This window comes from Bidens hawaiensis, unplaced genomic scaffold (genome assembly GCF_021521415.1).
Source record: "Bidens hawaiensis isolate Kalapana, Puna unplaced genomic scaffold, B.hawaiensis_p1.1 tig00023811_1, whole genome shotgun sequence".
Lineage (NCBI taxonomy): Eukaryota > Viridiplantae > Streptophyta > Magnoliopsida > Asterales > Asteraceae > Bidens > Bidens hawaiensis.
The window spans coordinates 72,815-91,871 of NW_027493741.1; the positions used below are offsets into that span (position 1 = coordinate 72,815).

The following is a 19,057-nucleotide window of genomic DNA, read 5'->3' on the forward strand; positions in this document are numbered from 1 at the left end:
AGAAAGGACCAAAAGGATGTTCATGATATGATCTCCTAAATTATTGAAGAATTGAACCCAATATTCTACACAAAAGTTTAAGGATTTAATCTTGATTTCACGTATAAACGGGGGGTTAACATGAACAATCAAGAAATACAAGGGGTGAATCGTACAATGATTTAAAAGATAAAAACCAGATAATAATAATAATTTTTTAATGTAATTTTTTTTATATTAAAAGATATAAACACAAACCAAGCTAAATCTGGATAAATTAAATGATTAATTTATTATTAGGAGATAATTGTCAGAGTTAAAGATAAAATATAAAGTTTTTTTTATAGTATGTACATAATGAAAACTTCATTCTCGATTTTACGAGAATTTTTATGTAAGTCTTTCATTATGTGTTTGAGAGTTATTAGAAATTAGAGTTTTGGAGAGTTAAAAGAAATTGGAGTTGGAGTAGAAAACAAGTTAATGTAGAATTTGTGTGGTTTTAGTTCTTAAAAATATTGTATGAGTTACTGTGAGTTTTCACAAAAATATCGGTGTTGTTCTTGTTGATCGAACCAATTAAGTCAGAACAAAATCAGCCTTAATTTTGAGAGCTTGTTGGTGACACAAACCGGCTTATTGATCAGAAAAAGTCTTTCTTTTTGTTTATTATTGTTCTTGTTTGGACATGAAGATCATAAATGTATTATATATCTGGGGTGGATCAGAGATGAAGAATAGAACAATAAAAAGGTTGTAGTTTTATGTTTGACACAATTGCCAATGTATTTAGGAAAGAAGAAAGAGAGAAAGAAACCAGAATTCAAGGAACAAAAAGTATGATACTTGTCTTGTTAAATCAGATATAAAGTTGATTTCTTTTTCAGCAGTACTGCTGACCTATCTTGGATCATAGCAGTGGAACACCACAAATTATACAGTCTTTAAAGGAAATTAATAAAGATTTGTTAAGACTGCCAGTAATCAAGATCTGAAAGTCTAAGAAAAATAACCCTAGCTAACCCTAATAGATAGTGATGAAAATTGGCAAGAAAATAATTTAACAATTAAGGAAGAAAATATGTTTCCCTTCACTTCTCAAACTAAAAAAAATAATACTTTAATTTATACATACCCGTTTGACATCTAATCACACATTGTTTTAAACAGTTGTCTAGACAGAGATCAGACAACCATTTTAACCAAAAGTTTCAAAGTTTGACCGTCCATCTATGGCCATAATAACCGTCCAGATATTGGCCAAACAGCTGTTCTGGCCAATAGTTTTCAAAGTTTAACCACCAATGATCAGAACGACTGTCCTTACCCTTACTTTTTAAAATATGACCTTTTTTTTGCCAAATTAAACGACCGTCTGATTCTTTTGTGGACGGTCATTTAAAAACATGAAATCTATAGCATGACTCAAAAAAAAAACACTAAATAGCTTTTAGGATAATAATAATATTAATTAATACCTGCATGTTATTGTATCTGTTGAAGGTTTTGAAACAAAGAGGGCAAGAGAACTGAGTTGGGCCAATCAAAATCTGAGATGGAGTAGGGATCCAATACTGACCCTTGTTTAGTGTTGTAGTAAGATATCCATTACCATTTACACCTTCCACCACTTCTTTATGATCCATTTCAATATCATTATGTGTATTATTGGGAAGTCTTGAAATCAAATCAGCTTCATAAAGATTGTGGCTTGGGAGGCCAAGATGTAGAGTGACAGTCACAGTTTCTTGATCATCAAAAAGCTTAGTACTATTTGTGTCAATTTCCATGTACTGAGGACATGAATCATTTGGGTTTTGTAACTTTTGTTGATCATGGTTGAGTGTTCTTGATGGGCTTAAACTTAAGAAAGGAAGAGCTTGTATGTGAGGAGGAGATGGAGGTGAAGGTTCATAGTAAAATGATGATAATGAAGAAGAATTAGGCATAAGATATTGTTTATTGAGATTGAACCATGATCCATTGTAGTATGTGGAGAAAGGGTGATGATGATCACTACTCATGATCTAAAAGCTTAAGAAACTAAGATCAAGTGTGGTGTAGCTTGATAGGTTAATTATGTAGAAAGTGATCACATGTATCTATGTTAATATGTATGAGAGAGAGAGAGAGAGAGAGTAAAGATGACCAAAAAGGTGAAAATTCAAGAGACTGTACATGCATACCAATGGAGTTTTGTTCTTTAAGGTCCCAACATTAACTCTCTCTCTCTCTATATATATATATATACATAAGAAGTGAAGTGTGTCTAAAAATGTAAAAAGTAATCTGGTGTATTAGATATGTTGATTTGATGATGGATATGAAAAGTGCTTATTGTGCGGTGTGTTTTATTTTAGATGTGTGTTTATTATGCGGTGCGTTTTATTAAATCTAATTGTGAAAACACACTTCCTACATTCCTTAGAAAAAATCTACTTATTATTATAACCCTATCTCTCTCTCTATATATATATATATTCTTGTTAACTATATAATTTATTTTATCTCTAGCTACCATGTTTCTATCATGTTTAGTCACACCACATGGAGAGAGCTACTATATCTTGTCTCCCTATATTATTTTACTCTAGTCTAAAAGGGGGTGTATCTTTATAACACACATTATTAATCTTGGATAAGATATTAAGGTTCATTAATTCTAGGATCTAGTGGTGTTGCCAAGCAACCCTATTTGCTTGTAGTCGTTTTATAAAATGTAAGTTGAACTCGTTTGTTACTATATCAGAGAAACTAATTTCTAAGATGATACAAAGTTATAACCCAAGGGTGGTGGGTGTCGTCTCGGAATGATACCAGCTACTAAAAATTGGTCTAATGTAACTTTTATGCAGTATTTATTTACAAAAACAGTTGGATTATGTGAAGTTGCATTACACATAATGCAACCTTTTTGATACATAATATAACTGTTTCTTTCAAATGCAACATTTGCAAGATGTAATTCTTTGGAAAAGAGTCGCATTATGTAACAAAAACGTTGCATTAAGCATGATGCAACTTCGTTTGATACAATTGTTTTTTTGTAAAATAAAGGTTGTGTTAAGCCAACTTTTTAGTAAGGGAAAAGGAGAGTGAGGTGGCACGAGTGGTAATGCTAAACGAGAGAAGAAATTATCAAAAAGGGATGCCGGGGGGGGGGGGGGAGGCTCGTGAAGGAAGGTGAAACGTCACTTCAAAATGATCGAAAACACTGCCCTGTCTTCTTCAAACCGATTAAATATTTAAATCATATGAAAGTATAGTTTAAGATTCTTTATTTATATATGTTGACATAATATTTGTATAATAATTTTATTTACATTTAACTTTATTTTTTCTTATAATAACTTTGTGTTTTGTAATTAACCTTTATGTGTGTGTATATATTTAATTTAAAACCAAAAAGATCGACAAGTCCATGAAATTAGGGTTGATAGTTGTCTCCCATTATAATATAGTATCCTCCAAAGCACATCAAGTGAGAGAGTGTGTGTATGCTTGTGTCTTTACTGTTCCTTGGGAAGTACACGGTTTATAACCCGGCAGTAAGCTTTGAAGAGAGAGCTATGGTCTCCATGCCACCCTTAAACACACATTGGCGTAGTCACGAAAATTTTTCTACGGGTTACAAAAATTCAAGGGACGACGACCGATTATCTATCACTTAAGTTTAGGTTTTTTATTGATTTGATGTTGAAATTTCTACTGATTCGATGACAAAATATATGATGAAAAAAAGAGTTTGTACAGGCTCGGCCGAACCTATTCCCTAAAAGCCATTGGTGAAGGTTGCTTAGGGCCCGAGGTGGACCAGCCCCTTGTTTTTTACGCAGTAGTGTAAATTTACCCGTCTTCGCCCGAAATTTTTTATACGTAGTGTAAATTTAACCATTTTCGACCAAAATTTTTTATACGTAGTGTAAATTTAACCGTTTTCGGCCGAAGTTTTATTCACTGTAAAATTTAGTCATTTTCGGCCGAAATATTTTTATACGTAGTGTAAAATTTAGTCTTTTTTGACAGAAATTTGTAATACGTAGTGTAAATTTAACCGTGTTTGGCTGAAAATTTGAGACCGGCCTCCTTCGTTTTTGAAATTTTGTATACATTTTGAGTCCGTCCCCGGTGTCTTAGCTCCAAGCTTCGCCACTGCTAAAAGCTGCCTACGCCCTTGCACATAGAGAGAGTTCATGATCTTACCTCTTGAATGTTAATCTTATTACATGCACATCACAACCACTGTTTCTCTCGTCACAATCACAAACAGTGACAGTATAACAGAAGGCAGCTGCATTGTAGATAAGTGGTGTGTATGTGTTTGTGTAATTACAAAAGTACAATTGGTCTAGACATTGAAATATATCACTTTTTTACTAGGGTTTTCTTTTTTATCCTTCTGGTCATGTATTTGAATGCAGACACAATAAAGGAGTTAAGGAGTATTGTATTAATACATTTATTTGTTTAATTTTGTGTGATAGGAAAAGTAAAAAAGTGTTTGGAAAATCACACGAATAGACGATGCATTGATCGACGAAGTTACTAAAATAAACATTGACTTTTAGCCTTTGATACAACGGATATATATATCTAAAACGAAATCTTAGTCAATGATGGTCAAACAAGTAATTAAAATAATGCATGTGTAAAGCAAGGGTGAAATCTTAGTCGGTGGTTAAAACCAACACTAAGATTTGTGGCTTTCATTGAATAACTTAATACTGTAACAAACATGGTGTATATTTGTGGCTTTCATTGAATCAGTTAAATATTATCATAAAAATAGTATGAAGCATTGTCAAATTCAAATTTCTCAATAATAATCAAAACAAATTAACAAAATCAAATATATAGATCATAAAAAAAATCACAACCTTTAATGAAAAATTTGTTGAGGGTTAGGTTAAACGTACCCATGGGTGGGTGACCGCAATGTGTTATTGTTTTGTTGGATCGATACGAAAATTGTAATCAAGATTCAAAAGATTAAGAGCTACAGATAAAGATAAAGAAGAAGATTCACATAAAAGGAGAACGCATACACTTTCAAAATCGTTAACGACTTTCGTTACGTACGGTTTATTCTCCAATTAAGTATATGCCCAAGTACAACTAATAAAGGACACTTTACACTATTATTTAATACATAACATGTGTGTGTATAATATACAAACCCAAGTCGTTGCTGCTAAGTACTATAACATCCATAAGATGCGCCTTTGAAACTTGTTTTCTCTGGTTTTTCGTCTATTGACCTAATGATCGAAAGACGTGCTAAAAAGAATCGCATTGTCAAGTTTAATTTAAACACAGGACGTCGAGGCTTTTGCCAGATGCTCTAACTGTCTAACATTATTATGGTGCTTAATATCTGCTTACATAAGCTAAACTTCTTACTTAGAACAATTATTCAAGCTACCGAGCCGTGTAGTTTTGTTTTATTTTGTTTATGTTTATAACAATTATCGTCACTATTAATGAATTTTGTTTATGTAGATAATTTTTATCTAAGTACTCATTTTTACTTATAGCACATTGTCGACATCTCAAAAACGACACTGTCTGTAACACTCAGCTTGAAATCGATCTCAACTTGGTAACAAATACCATATCAATATTGTACAACCTTTAATAATAATAATAATAATAATAATAATAATAATAATAATAATAACTTGATATACGTGATTAAATATTTAATACAATATGTGTTGTAAACTAGTACTGTTATATTATACGTAATATACTAATATATGTAAATATAATAGTGTGTCAACGCTTTACGGGTCAACAGCCGACTCCATGCATAGACATAGACATAGTACATGTGAATAATAATTGTCGGATAAAGACACAAATGAAAACTGTAACTTTGCTCACGTACCTCAGACTAAGGCTGAGGGGTGTGGGGGGCGCGAGAGGGGGCGTGAGTGGGGGCGCCAGCCAATAATATTGTGACGTGTGGCAGAGAGAGAAACTTGATAAGATGGGTGTTGGTAGTGGTGATAGCGCCCCGGGCCATGGTGTGGAGGGGCGCGAGAGGGGGCGCGAGCGGTTTATTTTTTTATTTTTTTATAAATGTATTAAAAAAACGTATTATTAAAAAAACAAGAAATTATTTAAAAAAACACACATTAATTAAAAAAACACATTAATATATAAAAAAAATTAAAGTACTAAAGAAAAACATTATTCTTATTATTCGGCTTCGTCTTCTTCGATCAACCTCTTCCGGATACGTTCCTTTTGTTTTTCCGTCAGCATTTGGTCGACCGGATTTAGGTGGCTGAAGTCTCTTGCAAGGAAGTCCAAATCTCTCATTCTTTTTTTTTCCTTTTTGTCAATAGAGACCACCTCCATGGTTTTGTTGAATTTATTGAGGGATTCAACAAGATCGTTGATGTTTACGGCTTCCCCCTCAGCCGGTTTTTTCCCCCTGGCGTCCCTTCCCAATGGCCGCCTCCTCGGCGGTGAAGACGTTTCCTCCCCCGCAACGTTTAGGTCGAATCCAACCCGGCAATCCGACCCGGCGGAAGTGCTGTACGCTCCAGACGAACTAGTTTTAGTCCGTTTCGGCCCTACTTCCGCATCAAGGTCCGGCGCCACCAGCTCAACCCACTTGGAACACCTTCTCAACCTCTCCCACACCTTTACACCGTCCCACGTCTTCACCGTCCCATACCTCCACAGGCACTCCTGCTTCCACTCTTCGACAGTGAAATTATAGACCGCCAAATCGTCACTGCCACTTGGTCTCATACGACCGGCGTTCCTGTTGAACAGATTAGTAAACAAGCCGACAAATTTTCTGATTTCGGTCCACCGACCCGAAATCATATCGGGGTTCCGCTCTGTACTCCCAACGAGCGAATAGAACGTCTCCCTAACCTTTGTCCAAAAGACCTTGCTCTTTTGGTAGTCGGCTGCAAAATGCATAAATAAATTTGTAAGTCATTTAACTTTTTTATTTAACTTTTTTTTAAAATCATTTTTAAAAACGTTAAAACAATTACCGCAACGCCGATCCTCAGAAATGGCTATCCAAGCCCGACACAGGGCTTCCTTCTCATCCGATGACCACGGAGTGATTTTCCGTTTCGCCCTTCCAGTCGAAGCCGAACCCGACCCGTCCGTTGCAATTTGTTTTTTCCGGTGGACGCGTCTTCTTTGTCCCGCAGCTTCACCTTCTGGTTCTGGTTCTTGTGTCTCCGGAACTACAAAGTTAGGAGACGGTTGTATGTTGGATGGTTGAAAGCCGGATGGTTGTTGCGACCCCGAATAAAACATCGGTTGGTCCGGTGCCGACCATAAATCGTCGTAACTGTAATCTGAATCTAGGTTTGGGTACCAATTTCCAGCCATGTTTTTAAAAAAAGGTTTGGAAGATGGGGTGATTTCGGGTTTTGGGTGTGGTATGTGATATTGGTATGTGATATTGGTTTGGGTTTGATATATGTTTAATACAGAGAAACAAAATCGGGTTTGATATAGGTTTGATATGGGTTTGATATGGGTTTGTTATTATATATAGGAAAAAAAAACGTTTTTTTTTCCTATATATAATAACAAACCCATATCAAACCCATATCAAACCTATATCAAACCTATTTTTTTTTTTTAATAAATCACCCCCCCAACGGCTCTATTCACGCTTTCCAAGAAAACTTCACGCCATTCTCAGCCGCTAGCACCCTGGCGCCTGCCTCGTTTTCCGCTCTCGCACCCCTCTCGCGCCCCTCTCGCGCCTCGGTGGTGTGGTGCTCGCGCCCCGGGGCGCGAGCGTCTGGCCTCTTGCGCCCTTCCTAGCGCTCCACACCCCTCAGCCTAATACTGTGTTGGACTCAGCCACGTGCAACTTCCCCAACCAACATTCATTTCCTCCGTATCATGTTTCATCATTAAACTTTTTTGTTCTAGGTTCGATTCATTTATATGATCAATAGTTGTTGTAATAAGTTTATGTTAAGTAGGGTGTTATAAAGACATGGCGTCTTCGAGAATCACTAAAACTTATCGGCCTAAGACAAATATTTATTTAGGTTTTAAGTAAAATATAAATTCGATAACTCATGTATAAAAAGTAAATGATACGATGGTAATGGGGCTATAAAGTTGATAGTTTGCGTATGATACAGTTTTTTTTATATGCATATAAAAAACCGAGTTAATAGGTATCAAGACCGGCCCGGGGGTGTGCGAGTCTCACCCCCGGCCGGGGCACGTAAGTTTCGGGGGCACAAATTTTTTTATACATATATTTGTTTGATAAATAAAAGATCTTAAGTCAAACGGCAACGTCAGTTGGTCGAATCAGTCAATAGGGACGCCGGATAACTTGCGGGAAAGTCTTGGTGGAGAAAATGATAATAAAATCAAGTTTCAAGTAATGACAAAAATAGCCCATTTTCTTTATTTCATAATTAAATATATTATTTGCATACTCACCCTTTTTAGACTTGTTTTAGTTATGCTACACCCTCAATTTTTATTTTAACATATCATTTAACATTCTTTAAACTATATTAATTTTAATAAAATTTGTATTAATAACTCGTATAAGTATTAAGTTTTTAAGTTTCTAAAATTTGGGTATTACGTTCATATTAAATTTTTGTTATAATTATTGTTATAACATTAATCGTCGTTTATAAAAATTAGCATATATATTTTATTATTCGTTAAAGCCTATGAGTCTTTTTATTTCGGTTCGGCCGAGATATTTAAATCCTCAGATACGGCCCTGATCGGTTTACTAGCAATTTTTTTGATATATATATATAATTTTTAAATTTTCGGGCCTCCAAGATGATCGGACCTAAGTTGGTTGACTTCCCTACCTCCCCATCCCAGACGGCCGTGTATAAATAGGTCATGTTTTGGATCAATAAAATTGGAGAATTCATAACTAAATTGTGTATTTTCAATTCTCGTTTTCATTTTTGTTTATCAATTCAGTACCAACGTGATACTCGGCTTTGAGAAGCTGCACTTTCCAAATTTGTTCCAATCCTGAGCTTCAGAGGCAGTGTTCACCGCGGGGAAAGGTGCCATGGTGGCCACAGGCCACGTACCACATGTATACATCGCATCGCCAAGGGCTATACGCTCGTTTAAATGGAATGACCAAAATCTAAACGCTCTTTTGAAAGTTGAAAAGACTAAGATAACACGGGACATGAGTTGAGTTAAAATTAAACTATTAAAGGATACATGGAATATTATTATATCATAAAGTCATAGGTGATAGGTCCCACAATAATATTGTTGACTGTTAAACATTGTCTTAAATATTTACACACGCAATGTTGTTTGTATGCTTGTCAAATAATGTGACAATGTGTCTAGGCCTGAAGATGCAATAGTAACATATATAGCAGTAACCTTTTGGGTTCCAGGTGATTGTACCATTTGTCTTTATTTCATTTAATTCAACTACAAATTACATAAAAATGGCTTCAATCAAATACTTATAATATAATAAAACATTAAATGATTTACATATATATAGGTTAGACATGTATTTTGAATATCATTAAATAATTACGATAACCGTATAACTATGTGTACATGGTACGAAAGATAATCATATATGGTCACTAGTTTTAAAAAGAAGAAATAATAATAATATAGATTATCATATAGTCGCAAAAACAGTCGCAAGTTTTTTCAATCGCAAAAACGGTATGAAATATAACTATCGAAATTTGTTTCGGTCGCAACTACAATCGCAACCACTACTTTAGAAAAACAAATTTGAAATTAAAGTTATATATGGTATGCTTTTACGTATAAAAGTTAGAAATGTATACTGATAATATAATTAACATATAATAAAACGAGTCAAGTTGTAGCTTTAGAAAGAAAGCTTGAAACAAACCTAACTCGAACTTTCTTAAAGGGAATTTTTACATATAAGCAGTGCTCGAGCTTAGACGAGAGCTCTAACTCAACTTTGCTCATCTATGCACCCAACATGAAATATGCATGTAACACAGTGAAGAAAAAACCCTAAAATATTTATTATCCATTGTAGAATGTTAGGCCTTTGTGATCCTGATGATTAGACTTGGGTAGCGTTTGATACACATAAGCGACATAAATATTAAACACTCAGACAAAGTGAAAATAGTGTAAAATGTATATCATTGTGAGGGAATGAAAAGCCTAAGATCACACAAGACAAGTATGTTTTTTTGCCAATACCCGAAAGATAGATTGTTACGAACCATACTTGACATGTGAGCATATACTTCAAAATAGAGGTGTACAAAAAAACCGGTTTCACCCAAACCGCCAGTTTCAGGACCGATTCCCCTTAAGATCTACCAAACCGGTTTTAAAACCGAATCGGTTTGAGGAAAACCGGTTAAAACCAGTTTAGTTTATAAACCGAATCGAACCGACGTAACCAGGACAGCCTATCTTGCTTCTAAACCGGTTTGATTCAAACCGGTTTTGTGCACCTCTACTTCAAAAGAAACTTGTCTAAAACTACCTATAGACGACGGCATGTATCGGGTCATTGATGTGAGATGGGTTCAGAGCTATATTAGAGTTTAGACGGAGAAAACAGAAAGTATTTGTGTATATATTTTACAGAAACGTGAAATTCAAGTAGGCAATCAAGATGCATGTGTTCTGTTAAACTAAAAACATAACATTTGGAAACACCATAAGAACATATCAAACATGTATATATTTCCAATGAGAACTTATAGAAGACATAAATAGGCACAAACCAATAAGTTTCAAGATCACATATTCACATGTACCCACATTCTTCCTTTTGTGTTTCCCATTAATAATATAATAATTACTTGCAACCCAACAAAAATCCATAATATCATTTTATGTCACAAAATTTGAAGGCCAATAAAACAAAACATAACATAAACTCAATTTCGTTGACCGACTCCGAAGTGAAACCTTCCTTTTCCCTGGTCACTGAAAGCGTACTCGAGTCTAAGAGGTCCTAAAGGCGAGGCTACTCGTACACCGACCCCATAACCGTATCCACTTCCCGGCTTTGACCTTGCACCCGCTGGATCACCTTCAATACACATAACGGGTCAAAACGCTCATTACATATATATTTTATTAAAAGCGACCATGGTGCTTAATAGGTAAGGCGAGAAATTTACCTAGAACAGTTGGGCCGGATCCGAGATCAGTTCCATAGTCGGCAAACATAACCCCCTCTACCGGCCCCACCTGCAAGTGAATACAACATAGTAAATATAAAAAATAAATAAAAAAAGAATTCCAAAACTAAATAAATTCACTTAAGATTATTTCTTTAAGTTACACGCGCATACAAAAATGAGCTTTTTTTTTGTAAAAATGGGTCATTTTTCTAATAACTTGTAATATGTATACTTTAACAAAAAATCCAAATATATAATTTTGTTCAGTTTCTTGTCTAAAATATGATACTTATAACTTATTGAAAACTGAATTGTATATGGTATTATAAATTGTATCGTAATCATGGTTGTAAAAATTACGCCTAGGCACGGATTAATCACCATAAAAAACAAACTGTAGTTTTATATTTGTATCGAGTTATACAAATTGCAAACTAAAAAACTAAATTATATGTTAAACGATAACTAAAAAAATAACAAATAAAAAAAAATCATTTTTGAACGTAACCATAGTTTATAACGGGTTCACTAAATCGCTATTTTTACCAAAATAATTCTCTACTTTTACCAAGTACTTTTCAAAATATCCCATTTTCACAAAATAATAATACTAAAAAATAAAAATTCATACCAAAATTTTCGATAATTTCTTGGTTATAAAGTTGCTAATAGTGCTTTAAAAGTATACCATTATCGCTAAAACTTGACAGTAAAATAGAAAATTTTAACAAAGAGCTAGAAGTGTAGGATCACCAACCATTGGGAAAGAAATTTCTCCACACCCGACTGCGTAAGATCTTCCCGACCCAATATCCCCTTCTTCATAACCTCTAACACTGTTCGTTCCACCAATCGGGAACGCTTCATGTGGAGGAAAGTTACCCTCAACATGACCACCTGATAAACTATAATTTTACAAAATTAAACATTAATGAATAAACTTATAATATTAACTATTATAATGTGGAGATCGTAATAGGATAAAATTACCTTAAATTTAACCGAGCAGGACCGAAAACAAGACCTTTTCGTGCACGGGCGGTAACTCTGTTGAAAGCTAGCCACTCTGACCATACGGGTAGACCCTGCTCCATTGTAACCACAAACTGCAATACGGGTCGGTTGGTCAACGGTCAAAACGGGCCAATATAATTTAAATAAACCCATTTCTTGGTAAACGGATTCTTACCAGAGAAGAACTAGGGTCACTAGAACCGGTATAAACACTTTCAACTTTAGCAAGTAACATGTCATCATGATTATTGCCACTAAAACATATATGAAAAACAAACTTGTCAAGTTTGACCATTAAGCTTCATTGCTTTATAATAAAATTATAATAAAAAAATAAAAACGTTTATTATTACCTTGCGGTTAAAGGGCAATTAAGGGAGTCTTTTATCATAGGTTGCCCCCTTTCACCACGTGCACCAGCACGCTATTAATGTAAAAAGATTATTAATTTATTATACAGGCAGAAATAACTTGTGTATTTGTTTATCATAAACTTGACCCGAGACCGTAGAATTACCTGAAAAATAAGCCCTGCAGTCCCACTCCACTTTGGTCTAAATGGCCGACTGTACTCGATTCCACCTGTAATCCGTGTGATTGTCGGGCTACTGTTGTTGGATTGAGTTCCATGAGGACCGTGAACAAGAGTCCCGGGTGTCCTCGAGTTCTAAATTACAAAGAATCATAAAATTATTATCTTGCATTTTTCTATAAATATTACTAGTTGAAAGGTGAAATCAATCATTTAAAAATAAATGGATTGAACCGTCACGTTTAATTAAAATAACATGAACCTGTATCATTATTGTTCTTGATGTGCGTTTATCGTCTCCTTCAATCCACGGATCGGTGTAGTTGATCCGGAAGATTGAGTCGATTTGCCCCCTTTCTAATGAAAGATTAACTTTTTGATTCCTTCCAAAAAGGTTTCTATGATAAACTGCACAACTGCAAAGAAACAAAAATTTTTTTTAAAAAAAAGGATGCTAAAAAATATCATACTTATTATTAAAAAGTTGTGTCTATTACCTCCCGATTAGTCCTGCTAGTCCACTTGTGATCCTACAAATAAACAAGACCAATAAGTAAACATCATTGCGCATATGGCCATTAAAAAAAAAATCAGATTATTATTACTAGAATGTTGCTTGCGTAATCATAACTAACGCCAACACGGGCCGACGGTAAGATCACATACCCGCTTGAAATTCCACCACCAGCCGATATGCCTCCACTTACACGTTCAACCGCGTTTATTGTGAAGTCCACCTTCCCAGAGTCTGTAAAATAATAAGTCTTAAATTCATTTAATACGCGATAAAAAATAACGTACAGATAATAGGCACATATACACCGCTCAAATCACTAATTCAGATTACTAACCTTGTTTTTCGGTCAATGTACAAAAACAAGTTGACGATTAATGTCATATTCTTAGGACTTTAAGAGCGAAAAAAATATAAAACTGGACATAAAATTGTGTAAAATATAAAGTATTGTACATAGCCTTTCTAAAGAGTTTAATATCACAAGGTTAATATCTTTAGATAGCACTCAACAAACTGCTGCATAATCGCTTAGCAAATTTACTTAATGTAATCATGAAGTAAATGTGGTTTGAAAACTTGCAAGGGTAATAACTAATAAGGGAATGAAGTTGTTGAGGAAAAAGAAGGCGGTATTTAAAGAGGTAATATGGTTAGGTTACAAATGAAAAGGGGGTCGTTTTGTGCACAGATCTCAGTTTTTCTTAACGTACATGAACACCAATTACCGGGCCTAAATACAGTTATCGGTACACTTCCATGGGTAAACAACTTATTTTTATGCCAAACAGGTTTCACGGGCTTCAATTGAGGTAAGCAAGGTAACACCTGGAACGACCCGTTAACCGATTTGCCAAGAATTGATAACCCGAAACTGGACCTTAATAGAAAAATGGGTAGCTTACACAACTACTATATCCAATGTATTCAAACTATTATTAGAAAACACAAAATATTTACAGTATGTAAGGATAACTTCTTTGTTCATACAATTATACCAACTATTAAATCCAATAATGATGCACTGGCAAATACATTCAGAAGTCCAATGTTTGATCTTTTCATTCAGTTTTATATAAATATGTTGCTATATTATCTAATGACATCATATGAACGATTTCTCCTAATTTTTTGCTGTATATGTTTGGGATTTTAAAAGTTCAGCAACACAATAAGAAGGCAAAATAATAGTGAAAATCTGAAATAAACGTACGACCACTATTCATAATTTTTATAGTTTTTTAGTTTATATAATATGTCATGCTCAATACTTACCTCCAGCAGGCTGTGGGATAATGCTAACATCCTCCATAATACCCATCGCTAGCAATGTATCAACATCTCTTTTTGCTTGAAGCATACTATACACCTAATAAAACATTAACAATAAAATTAATAAATATAACATAAATTTCTGTGGAAAAAAAACAAATTTTAGAAAAAATCCCTTAAAAGCAATAGTGTAATACCTGCCCCTTTTTAGTATTAAGTTGGCGAAGTATTGTCTCGGGCCTCGTTTTACCCGTAGTTGGCTCACCACTGAAATAAGAAAACCAACATATTTGGTATAAAACATAACGTTAAGTTGTTAACACTTAACATATTATCAATTAAAATCTTTGCAAAACTAGCAGCAAATAAAAATTGTAATCTTACGTTTTATTAAGAAAACGTACGGATATATTGTTAACCTCTGCTTCCGACACTTGTAACCTCAAGATGCCACCAGAAAGAATCTCAACTCCCGAAACCTAATAATCTCCTCATATACAGTTAGTTGAATAACTGTTTTAAAGTCAAACAAATGGAAATGGGATTAAAATGCTAACCAAGCCAAAAAGACCACGCTCCATGTACCATCCATTGATAGAGTTTATAACTTCATCCAAACGCCTTACATTTACAATTTTTCCTGCATAACTTAACAAAAGTTCAGTTAATAAAAGAAAAGTATGAAACTTTAAATAACATGAACATGCCTATGTTAATCATACCGTATCCGTCGCGAAATTTATCCTCTATGAATTTTGTTGGCAAAGCATTGGCTCCTTCACAGATCAGACCTTGAAAATCTTGGTTTGGTTCTACCTTATGCCAAAATATAGTAGTGTAAACTAAATATAATAAAAAGGTTAAAAATTTCATGTGTAATCATTATGATTATGCTATTCAAACGTAGACATATGTAGTTCATACTGAAAATTTGTGATTACATAAGCCTGTAAAACGAACCAAACGAACATGAACAGAAACATGTTCGTGTTCGTTAATTTAACTTTACCCGAACACGAACAATTAAGCGGGCTGATTTTCTTGTTCATGTTCATTCATTTAACTTTAACCGAGTCCGAACATGAACAAAACATCTAAACGGGGGGATTTTCTTGTTCATGTTCATTCACTTAACTTTAACTGAAACCGAACACGAACACAAACAACTAAGCGGGCAGATTTTCTTGTTCATGTTGGTTCGTCAAGAAAATGAACACGTTCGTATTCGTTTGTGTTCGTTCATTAACATCTTAAACGAACACCAATTAGTATAACTAAAGGAACAAATAATGCAGCTACGGTTAGTGGTGGGTTACTAACATGTTTTATTATTTTTAAATTTTGATGAAATTACATAGTAAAATGGGTCAAGTGAACATATACAAACGGGCATAAATGGACATAAATAAACGAACGTTCACGATCATATCATGCGTTAATGTCCATTCGTTTAATAAATTAACGAACTTCCTGCCGCCAAATGGTTCAAGAACAGTTCCCTGAATGTGTGATTCGTTTAGACGTTTACAAGCCTATCATATTACACGCATAAGAAACCCAAACTATAACCTTTTTCAGCATAAACTTAATACCTGAAACACCAACCGAATCCCATCCCGAGTATCAACCGCAACCGGCATACACGAAGAAAAATACCCACTCCCAATAATCTGATGCACGTCCTCCTGCACTTCCCGAACCGTCAACGCCGAATTCGACCGGCATTTCTTCAACGCCGCAATCGCCTCTTCCTCCAAATCCTTCCGTTCGAGCTCCTCTCCGTCCTTGTTCCTCACCAACACCTCACTTATCAACACCCTCTCATCATCATTTCGACTCGTTAACTGAGTCTGGCTCTTACTCGACTGAACCAACTCGCCAGTCTCCTCAGTCAACGATAACGAAGCCGAACATAAAACCGATGAATTAGAGTTTAACAATTTTGTGGTTTTTTGGATTATTTGTTGGAATTTGTTGATTATTGAAGTAATTAAGTGACTCTTACTCGACTGGGTCAACTCACCAGACTCTTCGGAGTTTTTAAGGTTTAACAAATTCGGGGGTTTTTGGATTATTTGCTGGAATTTGTTAATTGAATATACGAATTGAGTGAATGACTGTTTAGAATCGTTGATTATTGATGCCACTGAGTGACTCACTGAGTCAGTTTTACTCGACTGAGTCAACTCGTCGGCGTTGGTCAACGATAATGAAGCCGAGCATAGAGCCGGCAGTGGTTTTGAAACCTCGGAGTTGTTAAGGTTCGGTTTTGAAACCTCGGAGTTGTTAAGGTTCGGTTTTGAAACCTCGGAACTTTTAAGGTTCAGCTGTGGTTTTGAAACCTCGGAGTTCTTAAGGTTCAGCTGTGGTTTTGAAACTTCGGAGTTTTTAAGGTTTTGATTAGATGGAACCTGCGACGGTGGTTTTGAAACCTCGGAGTTTTTAAGGTTAGGGTTGAATGGAACCGGAACCGGTGGTGGTTTTGAGGGTTCGGAGAGTTTAAGGTTAGGGTTTAACAACTTTGGGGGGTTTTGTGTGTTGAGTTGGAAATGATTGATTGAAGATACAAATTGAGTGAAATGGTGCTTGGAATCGTTGATTAGTGAAGTAATTGATGCGAAATGAGGTGGAGGTTTCCGGCGGTGGTGGTGAATTGGGTGGAATTGTGGGATTTTGACGGTGGATGATCGGAACTGGAAGTGATTGGGTTCCGGCATTGGTTGAAACGGTGGCGTTTGGTGGTGGATTGGGTGGAATTGGAAGGATTTGGATTCCGGCATTGGGTCTACAACCCCTGAAGTGACATTTCTAGGGTTTTGGTTTTGAGATTTTTTAGCAGATGATGATGGTGACTAGAGTTACATGTATAAGAACAAGAATAAAAATAATCTAGCTTACATGTCACGAATTATTATTATTTGGTTTTTAATTTCTTTTTTTTTTATAAATGTTCGGCTACCGGGGTAACGCGATGGCAAGCGGCAACCTCATATGTCGGCAATCACATATACTGATGGGTAGCCAATACCCATTATCTTCTGTTTCGGGAAAAACCTGCGGTCAGCAGCGAAGCTTAGTCGAGTTCATCGCGTGGTGGGGGGCTAAAGAAAATTAAAAAACAAAGGGGCCGGTTCAAATTTTCAATTGAAAACGGCCTAAATTTACACTACTGCGTAAAAAAATAGACCCTCCCTAAGCATTGTCCCTGCCCACGGCCTAAAGGTACACTGCAGTAAAACCTGGTTGTGATCATATCTGAACTTGAGATATTGCGGTATCGAGCCTAAATCTTTGTTTTTCATTAAATGCTAGTTGAGCTGAAGCTCATTGACTAATAAAGAAATTGGATATATGAATTATTATTATTTTTTCTTTTTAAATGGATTGGTTGGCTTACCTATTTAACTAGACGAAACCAAACCAAATAAAAACGAACTATTTGTTTTTTTTAGTAAACTACTTTTATGGTGTGGTTTCGGTTTCAAATAAAAGTCCGGATTCATTACTTTGGATCATTTTAGTAAGGCCCAAAAATATAAACCGCAAACGCTATTATACATAAGGAATGGGTAAATGAATAAAAATCGAGACCAAAAGAGGTTGGCTAAGAACTTCAACTCTTCAAGAAGCAACTATTCACTTTTGGCTCGATCGGGGCTCAAAACCGAACTGAACCATCTTGTACACGTCACTACAAGAAATATTGTATTTGGTTTATATATATATGTATCTACAAGTGGAAGAAATACAAAAATATATGAGATGGCCTGTGGATCTACCTTGAGCTTTTTTCGTGTTGAGTTCAAGCTCAACGCACGTTAGGAGTTTTCATGCCAAGCTAGCTTGTTTAACTTTGTGCCATAGCTCGACCCAAATATGTCGCAAATAGCATTATGAGCCAAATATCATTATCCGAACCGAAACCGAGATCAGTTTTTTATGTCTAACTTGGGTCTGGAGGAGATATACTTGAATTGGGCCAGAAAATCCAGCTTTTAAGAAAATATAAATGCTTATAAAGAATATGGGCTTCCTTGATGCCTAGAGAGGTGTACAAATTGTTTTTACTTTTAGCCCAAAACTGATTTTGGTTTCAAACAGATGCCGTTTTAGCCCAAACTGATTTCTTGTTTTTTTTTTTCAAATCAGTATGGGTTTGAAACAGTTTCCAAGTGAAAAAGATTGGTTCGGGTTAAAACTGGTTTCCTGACTGAGTTACTTCAATTTAACCGGTTTCCATAGAGAATATATCAAACTGATATCAAGCTTGTGTTCCAGTTCGATTTCTAAACAGTTTTTGGAGTGGCTCGGCTTTGGTATAGGAACCGATTTCAATTCGGCCATGATGTCTTCTTAAACTTGTATTTTAAAAGTTTACAACTATTATTCTAATTTTACTTTTTTCAATAGTATAAAACTGATTATATTACTCTTTAATCCATGTGCTATTTAGAAGAAAATATTGTTTATCTAGATATTTAAAAACTAAAATAAAACTCGTATAAATCATATTCAAAACACGAATTTAATTAAACACCCTCTACATGTCAAATGTACGAACAATTTTCTCATCTACAAATGCTATCTTGTTATTATGCA

General features: G+C 35.0%; 2 protein-coding genes across 2 annotated transcripts; both read right to left on the minus strand.

Moving 5' to 3' along the window:
- Positions 1–1,177: 1,177 nt before the first annotated feature.
- Positions 1,178–2,003, minus strand: LOC143568113 (zinc finger protein WIP5-like). The gene is made up of 2 exons (XM_077054348.1): positions 1,458–2,003; positions 1,178–1,252 (listed from the first exon to the last, which is right to left on the minus strand). Exons 1-2 carry the CDS (start codon positions 2,001–2,003, stop codon positions 1,178–1,180), a joined length of 621 nt encoding a protein of 206 aa, XP_076910463.1.
- An 8,678-nt stretch (positions 2,004–10,681) lies between these two features.
- Positions 10,682–17,298, minus strand: LOC143568107 (outer envelope protein 80, chloroplastic-like). The gene is made up of 17 exons (XM_077054342.1): positions 16,932–17,298; positions 16,051–16,376; positions 15,181–15,274; positions 15,016–15,098; positions 14,843–14,937; positions 14,656–14,725; positions 14,462–14,555; positions 13,339–13,420; positions 13,170–13,202; positions 12,935–13,088; positions 12,658–12,807; positions 12,494–12,564; positions 12,316–12,394; positions 12,117–12,232; positions 11,884–12,031; positions 11,124–11,193; positions 10,682–11,032 (listed from the first exon to the last, which is right to left on the minus strand). Exons 1-17 carry the CDS (start codon positions 17,236–17,238, stop codon positions 10,878–10,880), a joined length of 2,127 nt encoding a protein of 708 aa, XP_076910457.1. The 5' UTR covers positions 17,239–17,298; the 3' UTR covers positions 10,682–10,877.
- Positions 17,299–19,057: the final 1,759 nt, after the last annotated feature.

Bases quoted from the DNA above. Each gene is read 5' to 3' on its own strand.
- LOC143568113 (XM_077054348.1), bottom strand. From the start codon at position 2,003: ATGAGTAGTGATCATCATCACCCTTTCTCCACATACTACAATGGATCA. The intron at 1,253-1,457 runs GTATTAATTAAT...ACTATTGGCCAG, and splicing joins ACAGATACAATAACATGCAG to AACAGCTGTTTGGCCAATAT.
- LOC143568107 (XM_077054342.1), bottom strand. From the start codon at position 17,238: ATGCCGGAATCCAAATCCTTCCAATTCCACCCAATCCACCACCAAACG. The intron at 15,275-16,050 runs GTATTAAGTTTA...TTTTGGCATAAG, and splicing joins GGATTCGGTTGGTGTTTCAG to GTAGAACCAAACCAAGATTT. The intron at 12,395-12,493 runs GTAATAATAAAC...TATATGTTTTAG, and splicing joins AATTGCCCTTTAACCGCAAG to TGGCAATAATCATGATGACA.